The following is a 12,686-nucleotide window of genomic DNA, read 5'->3' as shown; positions in this document are numbered from 1 at the left end:
GTAACATTTGTCTGGGGGTTACACATTTCTCTAAATTTACATTTTAAGCACTCTGGTCTTCCCTTGATTCAGCCTGTACAACAATATGAAGGTTTTCCCCCTCTCCATTATAGATAGCAGGTGCATACACAAATGAGTTGGGGTTGCCAACTGGCTCACTGACAGAACCCAGACTGTGAAAGTAGCAGACTCCAAATCCGACTTCAGACCAGTGACAAGTGGAGTACCACAAGGTTCAGTCCTGGGTCCTCTCCTGTTTGGTATCTACTTCTCTGAAGTACAGGCTAACATAGAAGCTCTTTAGCTAACGAAGTTTGCAGATGACTGCAAACTACGAGCCATAATCGAAAATCCTAACGATGTGGACATCCTACAAAAGGGCCTCACTGAGACAGATACCTGGTGTCAAAGCCATGGCCTCAAGCACAATACCAAAAAGTGCATTGTCATCCCCTTTGGTAAAAACTCTGTACCAGTGAACTACCACACAGGCGGTAGTAAACCTAACACCGAAAGTGTGATAAGAGACCTTGGGACACAGGTGGACAGTAGTCTCTCCTTTAATAATCACATCGCTACAGTAGTCAGGAAATCCTTCTATGTAGCACACATCACAAAAGGTTTCTCATCCAGGAAAAAAAGAGGTCATTGTTCCCCCTCTACTCGTCACTCATTAGACCCATTATAGAATACAATGCCCTTTTGGTATGTACCTCAAGACATCTACAACAACTGGAAAGGCCGCAAATATACCTCACAAAGAGGATTACCAGCCTCAAACAGATGCTCTATGCAGACCGTCTCAAAAATCTCCAGTTTTACTCTGTCGCATATCACCTACTCAGAGGCGATCTCTGCCTAAAATACAAAGCTGTGTCAAACCCAGAGCTGTTGGACATGCTCCACTTAAAGAAATCCCAATCCCTCCGAGGTACATGCTCTAGGGACCTAAACCTTTTAACCATAATAAACAGTACATGTTGGATGGATAGATTCCTGTCCCAGGGACTTCCCACACTCTGGAACAAACTACCTATCTATATCAAACAAAGCTCCTCATTAGCACTCTTCAAGAAAAATCTTGATGATTGCATGGAAAATAGGAAATTCACCCCGGGGATCACTTCTGCAGCTCTGCTCAACAGTGGCACAGGAAAATAATTTTCCTGGGTGGCGAAAGCCAGAGTACCTTTTTGGCTAGGCTTATATAGGCCCTAGGGCCAATAGCCTAGTACCTACCTATGAACGTATGAGCATTCCCTTTCTATGGCTTCTGACCCAGCCAAATTAAGCAGAATAAATGCCTTTGTACGGTCATCTTTATCTGAAAATGCAGCCTCTATGAAAATGTTGTACTCTTGCTCACATGCTCTCCAGTGCTCAGCAATATTACTGTCAAACACAAGTGCACTGGGTTTTCGAAATCAGTCTCCCATACCCACAAAGTATATACAAACGCACTGAAAATATCGCCTTTATATTATGTACAGTTTTGCAATTATGTATGAACAGTTTTGTGAGCTTGTAACATTCAAATGCAGAATAAACCCTTCGAGATACTTTACTTAGCAAAATATGTTTTGTAATGGCTGTATTCTGCAAAATATGCCCTGTAATGACTGTACTTTGCGAAATAGCTTTACACTGCACAAAGATGTGATCACTTTATACACTTCTGATTTCTCAGACATTTTTGCTTAATACGAAATACATATACTTTGCAAAAAAGAGGTAATTTCCCTTTATTTTATTCATTTTATCCATTCGGATTTTATTTCAAACATTTTCTGTAGTAATCTGTATATATTTTATCAATATCGTACATATCTGTTTATGTGAATATCATTTAAAACTTTCTGTATGCCTCATTTCATATTATGCAAAAAAGAAAGGGTGCTGAGCAAGTTTTAATACCTGAAATTTGTTTCTGACCTATTTGCGAAGTCTGCACATTTAGGAATGAACCACTCCTGTATATTCCACCAGCTCCTAGCAAGTACCTTAAGTTATTTTACCCAAGCCGTCTTGAGTTCATGCCTCTTGGATATGTCAGTTCGGATTCCTTGCCCTTTAGACATGCTGTTTCTTATACCATGTCCTTTTAGTCATGTCACTTCTGGCACCATGTCACTCATTCATCTCTAACAAACATAAGGCGGTTGTGGTTTTCATTTATATGCTTTAATACATAGAAACACATTAGGATGGATAGCAACATCACCAAATACAAGCAAACTAGTTAACAGACAGACATTACAAACATACATACTTGCATCTCAACTGCTTACTACAAAATGGCAGTCAGCCTCGCACGTGCTCAGTATTTATACACTAGGGCAAGCCCTTGAATGGCTTCTAAAGGTATATACACACACTGATCTACACCTTGTCTCAGAGGATGGGAATTGGAAAATTACCCCTGGTCTGGCATCCGTGTCCAAATGGACAGAGGCAGCCTGTATATTCTTAAACACACAATTCTAAGTCTACATATACCTCTTAAAATAACCTTAAGGTTCCTAAAATTTGTCAGATACATTTAGGATGCATGGTCCCTGTGGTTGAACCTATAACCCTTGGCTGAGAAACCAAGGCTCACTCTGCATAAGATGGTCAGATACAGTAAACCTTTGGCTGCTATTACGACTAAGATTTGTGTCCTCACCACAGAGAATTATCCCATAATAGCTGTTAGGAGTTAAACTCTCCTGCTCCTCTCTCTGTCTACTGACAACAGATAAAAGTTCAATCTCTTGCTACTCAAGGTAAACCTTGAGGCTCAAACTGTAAGAAGTAATTTTATTGCTGGATACAAAGAGGAGGATGCTTTGGCCAGTATCTTACCTCTTCTTCCCTTACCTCTAGCCATTTGTTGAAAAATGACCTGCAATAATACAGTGGGCGACCTTGCCTCTCTCGGCACCATTCATGCTTCAAAAGTCACTATACTGGTTACAATGATGAAAGCCTCAAGCTTTTCTTGCCTTTTCCTTCTGGTTGGCTGACCTAAAAGGCTAACATAGATGGCATTTCTAACAATGCATCTCTTACAAGTAGATCACTGCCAACTGCAGACCCTGGCTTGTAATCAGACAATCACAGGAACATACATTTTGTATAATTCACTCACTGTGCACAAGCTTTTCTGGAATTTACTTTAAAACACAGATTTGTTCTGAGCAAGCTGCAGAAAAAATTGAGCATAAAGGGGCTGTGTATGACAGCTCTACAACATTCAGAAGTCTATCAGACTGGGGTCATCATAAGAGGAAATCCCAAAGTAACCCACAGCAGAGTGGCTTCAAAATTATATTAGTTTACAATGCAAAGTGATTCTCAGATTTAGTAATAAGATAACTCTTCATTCAGGAATAAAATCCTAATTTTGTATTACATCATTATTCCTACAAGACTATAAAGACAAACAATGCAACACTATCTACATGAAATGCTAACAGCTTGACTTACCTGAGCTTCTTTAACTTTCCTAACTTCAGACTCAAAGTCTTCTTGAGAATCCTTTTCATCTTCAGCATCACTAGAGACACCACAGAAAAACGTAGGAGGAAGTTTCAGATGGTCAGCCTTTGCCTTCTCTTCTGGTGTTGGCCTCTTTTCCCAGAGTACAATACATTCGGTTTCAGATTTCTGTGCTCCCACAGCTAAAATGATCAAACATGAATGGTTAAACAAATCTTATAAAACCAATATACAGATTAACTATAAATAAAGATAAATTTCCACCAGGAAAGAATGCGGTCAAACATAAAAACTTTTAATAATGCTAATATAAACTTTCGCAATTAGCTTCATCAGGCATAATCCATTTAAACACAATCTATGTTTAAATAAAATAAAAATCAGGTGATCTATAAACAATTAAAATCACATGATCATTCTAATATTAAAATTAAATCTACAGACTTAATTTATCTTATTATGCAATTCTTTTAATACAGTTTAATTGCAAGTTCCATTTAAACCTGGTACCACATGTGCTCTAAACCTTAAAATCACATTCAAGTTCTTCATTTTTTGGTCATATTGATCAAATCACCTCCTCTTAACTGTTCGTGAATGACCTGCAAAATCATGAACTTAAAATAATGTGAATCACTAGTTTCACCGATGTGCTTATGAAGAGCATTAGTACAAATTTTCCTATTAATTTCTGAAACATGATCACTTACTCATTCTTTTAATTTATGATTTGTCTTGCCAACATAATATGCTTCACATGCTGTACACTTAGCCAAATAAACTAAATTTTTAGTATCAGAAGTCCCATAAGCATTCAAAATGAAAGTGTTACCTAGCACCGGATGTTGTACAGACTTCTTGGTGTATATATAGGAACAAAATATACATTTATTGCATTTAAAAGTACCTTTCTTATTACTTCTCAGTACATTAGTAATTTTCAGTTGTTCCCTATAACAATTTATCGTTTAAATTATAACACCTCTTATATCCAAAATATGGTACACTATCCAATGTACTCTCAAATTCAGGGATTTGAGTTACTAAAGGCCAATATTTCTTAACAGCTCTGAAGTTCCTATTATAAGTAAACATACAACTACATTTACTTTGTCTAGATGTTTGAAACTACATTAATAATGTGTTTCTCAGAAAATATTGGCTTAGCTTCAGTACCTCATTACTTATGGTCAGACTTACAATGATCATGTTAATTTAATATTAGAATGATCATGTGATTAAGTTTTTACATTTGACCTCATCGTTTCCTTGTGGAATTTTATTCTCTTGTATTGTTTTACCTTGTAACTCTACCTGGATTAATTGCCTGGTTGCGTATTTTTTTGGTTGTTATACAGCTTAACTATACTAATGCAGCTGCAAACATATTAAGAGCTATATGTATAAATAAATGTAGTGGATTCAGAAGGAACCACACAGATAAGTCATTCACTTTCAGCCTAGTGAACGTTACAGAAAAGCGTCTGTGCAACAGGCAGACATACTTCTTAACTGCTAATTACATCAGAGGACAATTAAAACCGGTTTTAAAACTAAGTTACAAGTTCATAAACTGGTCCTAGGCTAATTGCCCTTGTCAGCCATTTAAGCTTATCCATTTACCCCATATGAGAATCAAACCCTGTTCCTTGTGTCTATAAGGCAATCATTTTAACTATTATACCAACCTCCCACAAATGAACACACCTGCCAAGTTTCAAACCTGGGCCCCTCTCAACTACAGCCCACTGCATTAACCCACCACACCACACAGCTCTGATTCATGACCATCACCTAAAGTGGTTAGGAGGAACTATGTAGATACAGTGAATATGGATTCCCATAAGGCCTCTGACTCTATGCTTAAATGTTTGATAAGGAAATTAAAATATACAGAAGAACCAAACAAAATGCCATCAGCAAATAGTGGTTACAAAGAGCAAAACCATCAGGAGAAATAGCATTCAGTGGAATATTTCAGGATTTAGTGTTGGAAGCTTTATTATCAGTGATAAAATGTTACACACTGATGTCGGGGACAACAGGATCAGCTTTCATGATTAAGACAAGACTGGTGCAGGAATCAAAGACGGAATAGCCAATATCCACGCAGACCAGCAGCAGACCACCAAGCTGGGCATACTGGAGACAATTGGGAGTTAATACTTAAAGATTACTCACTACAAGGAAACAAGTTTTGGCAATGGGGGGATTACAAATACCCTTAAGATGAATCACGCAATGTAATGGGTAACTGAAATGTCAGGACCTGCTACAGAGTCCCGAAATATGGATACAATGGCTGAAAGACTGGACTTTCATATACCAAGTATGAGATGCCATTTCTCAGAATACTGCATTTTCTCTGAGGTATGAGAATCTTGGAATTGGTATATATATAAGAAGTTTTAAGGACGAGCAATCTTAGAGATTCATTCTTATCCTTGTTTTTGGTCTTTTTTTCTTGGCTTGTCAGCACTCAGCAATGTAAGTGCTGACATTTCAATAGGGAGCCAATGTAATGAGAAAAAGCAGTGCTGAACAGCGACAGCATGCAATGCCTGGGCAGACTCCAGAAAAACTGATTTAATGTGTCTACTGCAAAAACAATAGTAAAGCAACACATACATGTCCAGTTACAATAACCACAAAAAAGAAAGTTAGACTAACAGAAAGCATGAACTGCGTTTTTGGGATAAGCAGGAAGGACAGTTAAGAACGGAGAATGGGACAGTAGAAAACAGATGTCAAAAAATACAACTTCAAAGAAAGGGTATTAAGTGATTGCTCTTTCATCAAAGGAGTTTTGAAGATGTTTGGGGTACAGCAAAGAAAAGGGTAAAAGCAGAGCGACACAAGGGCCAGAATATTCCACCTAGGTGGAATACTCTGTTGCATGTATGCAAAGAATGCTCAAGATATACAAATGTAAAACTTTTAAGTAACAACTCAATGCACAGCTAACCAAGTGCTCAAACATACTCAAAGGTCTTCAAGTGCACTTTCATGAAATGGGTCTAAGCAAATAATAGACTCCGTTGCTCAACATATGGCTAGTGCAGTTATGAGAGTGTATTCAGCATAAAAAGGCAAGCTCTTACCATATCAAATGATATACGAAGAGTATCTTCTTGGTTAGGTGCTGAGTTTTTGGGTTTATCCTCTACCATCAGTAATCTCTCTTTTTCCTGAATTTATTATGCAGTGACATAAGCATGTTATGATATTACAAGTATATTATACCCAGCAGTACCATATCCATGCTACTAATTATCATTTTCCAGTAAATCATGATGAAGGTGAAGATTTGACACAGTTTTTACAAAATAGCAAATACACTACTGGTTCAGCTGATCTGTGAATAGTACTCTCCTTAATGTTCCCTATTGCTAGTTTTATACTCTCTACAAAGGATATCATTTTTCTCGAACTTCCCTTAACTGGGGAGGAAAGCACACCACTCAATGCATAATGCCAAGCAATGCTAGGATTACAAAAGCATATTAAGCTCTTAAAACTCTATTTAAAAAGTCACGGGCATTCAAAAGCCACATAGCTGAAACACAGCTATGTCCTTAAGGGGTGATGCGCATATATCCCATTGGCCTCCACTACAGGAGGGTTAAGGTATTACACAATGAAGACTCCAGCTTGGCTAGATTTTTCTTGTAGTTTTTACTGAACAGATTGCATGCAACCTTCTCACCCTTTGGTCTGCATCTTAAAACTCACCAGTTTGCTTCTTTTCCACTACAGAAGTTTCATCCCCCCCGAAAATCATGATTTGCAACCCAACTGATAAAAAGTGGCACACAGGGAAACCAGCAGCCCATGCCTGATGGACATACAACCAATATACGAGGGAGGGAGGGAAGGTACTACTGACCCATCTAGAAAAGCCTTCCTTGCATATTACCTGACAAAGCTGCAATATATCTGCTACATCTAATATTGAGAACCAGTCCTGATGGGCCCCATGACAAGGATGAATCAAAATCTGGAACACAGCTGGATAAGGCACCACAGAATCACATCAGAACCAGAAAGAAAACTGAACAGCAAGGAGCACCTAAGATGACTTTCCATCTCTAAGGTTGCTGGCAAAAAAGGCCATCTGGAAAGAGTGCATCTCACACCCAACAGACAGAAGTGGTTAATCCTGCCAAGAAAAGGCCTACAGAGCATTACAAGCAGTCATGGCCTAGAGTACTGAATAAAACACTAGTTCAGATCAGCAGGCAGAATTCACACTAAAGAGACCTATTCTATCCCCGAAGGGGGAAGTGGAAAAATGTTAAGGGAAATAGGAGGGCTGCAGGGAAGATAGACAGTACAGTTGTGTAAAATCTGACCATAACTATAGATGCCTTTCTCTTCACTGTTGCAGTATTTGTAAAATTAGGGATCCCCTTTCTTGGGCAGCCCGACATCCAGCCAGTATACCAAAGCCTTAGGTTGCTAAAAGGTATGCTGTATGTCACACGTATGCTTTTCCTGTACCACAGGGAATAAAGGTGACATCCTGACATACCATCCTGAGAACTGAAAGCCCCAGTGGGAATGTCAGACCAAGGAAAACTAAGAGGTAACCAGTACATCCAGAAGAGAAATGGACCAGGGGAGGAAGGAAGGAGTGAATACTGCAACAGTGAATAGAAGGACATTACCACTGTGGTAAGATTTTACACAACTGTACTATCTTCTTCCATTCCACTGTTGTAGTATTCATAACATTAGGAAGAGTGCCAAAGCTCAGGAAGAAACTTGGGAGGAGGAAGGACCAGCAGAGCTCTCTGGGAAGCCATGGATGGCCTTAGCAAAACCAGCTCTAGCTCTGGAAAGTCTATCCAACTTGCAGTGCTTGGTAAAAGTATGCACACAAGTCCAGGGAGCTGCCTCAAGAACACAGTCAATATGTATACCCTTGAAAAAAGCACCAGAAGAAACCACAGCTCTAGTAGAATGAGCCTTTACAGAATAAGGAAGGCTCTTACCATGAAAAAAATCCAACAAATGGTCTGCTTGGATACAGCTAATCCCAAGGGCCTGGGATGAAAGGAAACAAAGAACTGATCAGATTTCCAAATAACCTTAGTCTTTATCCAAATAGAATCTAAGCTGCCTATGGACACCCAAAAGGTGCAGCACCTTCTCACAAGCCGACTGTGGAGAAAGAAAAAAAGTGGGCAAATGAATAGACTGATTAAGGGACAACTCATTCACCACCTTGGGCATAAAAGGATTAGTACGGAAGGACACCCTGTCCTCATGAAACACCAAAAAAGGAGGTCAAGTCATAAGGGCTTGAAGCTCGGACATCAGTCTGGCAAAAGTAAGGGCTAACAAAAGAACAGTTTAAGAGCAATGCTGCAAGGAAACCGAAGACACATGCTCAAAAGGAGCCAGAGTCAATTTCTCCAAAACAAAATTAAAATCCCAGGTAGGAGGAACAGGTTTCCTGGGAGGCCTAATATGAAGTACGCCACTAAGGAATTGTTTACCTTCAAATCTAGAAGCTAAAGGAGGATATAAAGGCAGACAAGCACAGACATCAGATAAGTGGGCCCTAACAGAATAAGCTAACCCAGCACTGAGCAAATTAAACAGGTAACAGAAAGCAAAGGGAACATCCACAGAAAGTGGATCCAGGTTACAAGTAAGATACCAAAGAGAAAAACCTCTTCCATTTTCACAAGTAGGATTTCCTAGTATTGGGTTTCCTGGCCTCCTGCTGGACCCTAAGCATGTCCTTAAAAAAAAAAAAAAAAAAAAAGAAGTGTCTATGTGGAATCAAAATCCTATCACCCACAGAGTCAGCTGAAGTGTGGACAGGTGGGAATGGATGACAGATCCCTTGTCTTCGATGAGTAGACACACCCTGTGGGGCAACTTGTGATGACTGCCTTGACTAAATGCAAAAGAGGGAACCAATGCTATCTCAGCCAAAAGGGAGTCACCAACAAGATTTTGGGGGTGTCCTGTTGAAGGGCGAACAGAACTTTTGGAAAGAGGGGAAGGGGAGGGAAAGCATAAAGAAACATTCCCCTTCCAAGAGAAAGAGAGGGTATCCACCTTCCCACACCAGAGGACTTGGAACTCTGGCACAAAAAAGAGGAAGCTGTCTGTTCAGGGGTGAGGCAACTAATCTATTTGAGGAGTATCCCACTGGTGAACAATGTCCAGAAACATATCCCTGTGAAGCATCCATTTGTGGGATTGAGTTAAAAATCTGCTCAGTGTCTGCCAGAATGTTTTGACCTGAGGGAACGTAAACTGGCCGAAGAGTCACTTGATACTGGACAGCAAGATCCCATACCAGGAGTGCCTGGTAAGAAATATCTTGTTCCCTCCTGTTTCTTTACTTACCACATCACTGTGGTGTCTGCAAGCACCTTGAGAGGTCTTGGGGAGGAGAGAGGAAGAAAAGCCTGAAGAGCCAGCAGACGGGCTCTCATCTCTTCTACAAAGATATGCTCCAACTGTTAGAAGAGAAGATCAAACCCCCTGCACCTTTATGGAGCCAAAAGCTACTCCCCACCCCATGTCTGAAGCGTATGAACAGCTCCTGAGAGGGATGGAAATAGATCCATGGATTTAAGGACAACTGCTGGATCCACCAGTGAGGTTTCTTCTTGAGACAAGGCAGAAGAGAACTACAACATCAACAGGATGAGCATGCTGAAGCCATACTGACTTAAGGAACCACACAAACTTCTTCATGTGAAGTTTGGCCAGATGGAGCATAGAGATGGCGGATGCCATTAAACCCAGACTGCAATGGAAGCCAAAGGAAGAGTATGAAAGGAGGAGATGAGGGTCAAGGTCTTGGGAGGAGGCAGGGATGCCAGCAAAGGGACTGTCTAAATCCTGCAACTCAGAAAAACATGGTCCTCAGAAAAAGTCAGAGAAAACAACTTTTTCAAGTTTACAGCAAACCCCAGGCTTTGAAGAAGAGAGATGGCAAAATGAAGATTTTGCAACAGAATCGCTACACAGGATGCCTGAAACAGCAGGTCACCCAAGTAGGGAAATACTTGGATTCCATGAAGCCTGTAAAAAAGCAATCACAGGAGTGAGGCATTTGGTGAATATCCTTGGGGTAGTAGAAAGGCCAAAGGGCAAAGCAGAGAACTGAAAATGTCAGGAAGCAACAGAGGAACACAAAACCTTCCTGAAAAGGGGATGCATCAGAATATGGAGATAAATATCCTCGAGATCCAGAGACACCATATAAGCCTGAGAAAGCAAAAGAGGGAACAAAGTCTGACGGACAGCATTCAAAAAATGGGCCCTTTCAGAAAACTGTTAAGATGACAGAAGTCTATAATTGGTCTCTAAGCACCCTCTTGTCCTGGGTACTAGAAACTTCCTGGAGTAAACCCTCTCTTCCTTTGGGACACAGGCACCTCTTGAACAGTACCCTGAGTCAAAGGGTCCCAAACCATCTCTGAGGAAAAAGGAGAGTTATTCCCAAGGGGGCTGAGGAATACCCATAAAAGGGGGAAGTGATCTCCAGACCATGAATTACCCCTGGCGAATAAAGGACAGAACCCAGGAAATCTGAGTAATCTGTAGCCAAACAGGGGGGGGGGACAGATGAAAGTGGCTGGGAATAGGATACTCTGATAGCACCTGGTTTATCTCGAAAGGAAGACTTCTGAGGCCTGAAGTCTGAGTAACCTTAGCAGAAAGAGCCCACCTGTACCCACAACAGGCTGGCTTACCGGGATGTTTTCCCTGAAATTTAGGAACAGGAGACAAACACGTTTGAAGTTCCAGTAAAGCCTTTCCCTTATCCTGAAGGGACTTAAATAAACATCAGCTTCACCAAACAAGTGTTTATTATCAAGAGGGGCATCCAACAACTTAGCCTTAATATCAGGCAAAGGCTTAAGCAGAGAATACCTCCTCATCACTGACCCAAAAGCAGCAGCCCTAGAAGCAGCATCTGCTGCATCATAACTACACTTGACGGAATGACAAGCCACCTGGAAGTCCCTAACAAGGAAAGGACAGACGTTTTACTCTGAGTCTGAAAGATCACATATAACCTGACAAGCCTGGGAAAGGACAGCCAACAGATATCTGGACATATGGGTCTGATAATTAACAGTTCTAAAAGCCAAGGGAATTGAGGTGTAAACCTTCTTAACTAGCCTTTCGATGGTTTTTGTCTTTAGCAGAAGGCAGTAACTTGGGCAAAGGAAGCAAATGAGAGGGGCTTGTCAGAGAATACAGACACCACTGAAGGGCAGCATCAGGACACATGTACAAAAATTTGCACCCTATAAAACCTATCAGGTTTCTTGGGAGCAAGGGGCTGAGAATCTGGAGCTTTAGGGGCACTGGAAAATGCATTCAACAAAGCAACAAAAACAGGAGGAACAGCAGAAGGTTTAGAAGATTTTATCAGCAGCAAATCAAAGTAACTCTTATGAGCATCAGTGATTTGAGCACAATCTTAAAGAGCTCTATCATCCTGGAGATTGTGTCCCAAAAACAAATCTCTTCAAAGGGAGTATCAGGACTGGGAGATTCCTCTTCCTGTGACCCACAGTCCAAAGGAAAAGGACTTTGAGAAGAATAAGCAGGGGATTCCTCATCAGAATCCAACTCCTCAGATGAATCCTGTTCACTGGGTCTTTTAAGGGGAGTAAAGGACCAAGGAGGAGCTGGAACAAACACCCTGAGGAGGTATCAATATCAAAGCACTAAACAAACCCTGAGTGAAGGCCTGCCACTCACTCTTTGAATCCTTAGGGGCAGAAGAAACATGTTAAGCTTTTTCTTCTTCAACAGGACATCTGCCTTATTAAACTTGGAAAGTACTGACTCAGGACAGCATTCAATAATAGTATGGACTTCTCCTCTGACTAAAATCTGAGGAACACTACTAAGCCCCTTGGACATGATCAACCATGGCTCCCCCTGTAATTTCAAAATGGACAGCTTCAAAGCCTCCATGGATGTGCTTAAAGCCGGATGCCCACAGGACTCCAACCCAGTCGCTGCAGAGGAATCTGACAACAAAGCCAGGCAAACCTCTGGGCATTCACTCACCTCAGGACATGGTTGGTGGTGGTCTTTGTGGGGAATCTGTCGCCCACACTGGCATTTACACTTCTCGGAAGACACATAGCCTCACAAGCAACAAATAATCAAGTAAAAAGGGAACCCCAATGGGCCACTTATCTGCAACAGCTTGG

At 40.8% G+C, this 12,686-nt stretch overlaps 1 protein-coding gene across 1 annotated transcript in view; it reads right to left on the bottom strand.

Annotated features, from left to right (window-relative positions):
- The window catches only part of LOC122801555 (E3 SUMO-protein ligase RanBP2-like), a 2,328,503-nt gene that overhangs the window by 505,707 nt on the left and 1,810,110 nt on the right, over positions 1-12,686 (bottom strand). The window contains exon 17 of the mRNA XM_044070992.1: positions 3,469-3,662. Coding sequence (XP_043926927.1) covers positions 3,469-3,662 — 194 coding nt within the window. The remainder of the gene's footprint in view (positions 1-3,468; positions 3,663-12,686) is intronic.

This window comes from Protopterus annectens, chromosome 5.part0 (genome assembly GCF_019279795.1).
Source record: "Protopterus annectens isolate FY-2018-M chromosome 5.part0, PAN1.0, whole genome shotgun sequence".
NCBI classification, from domain to species: domain Eukaryota; kingdom Metazoa; phylum Chordata; order Ceratodontiformes; family Protopteridae; genus Protopterus; species Protopterus annectens.
This window is presented reverse-complemented; position numbering and strand designations above follow the sequence as displayed.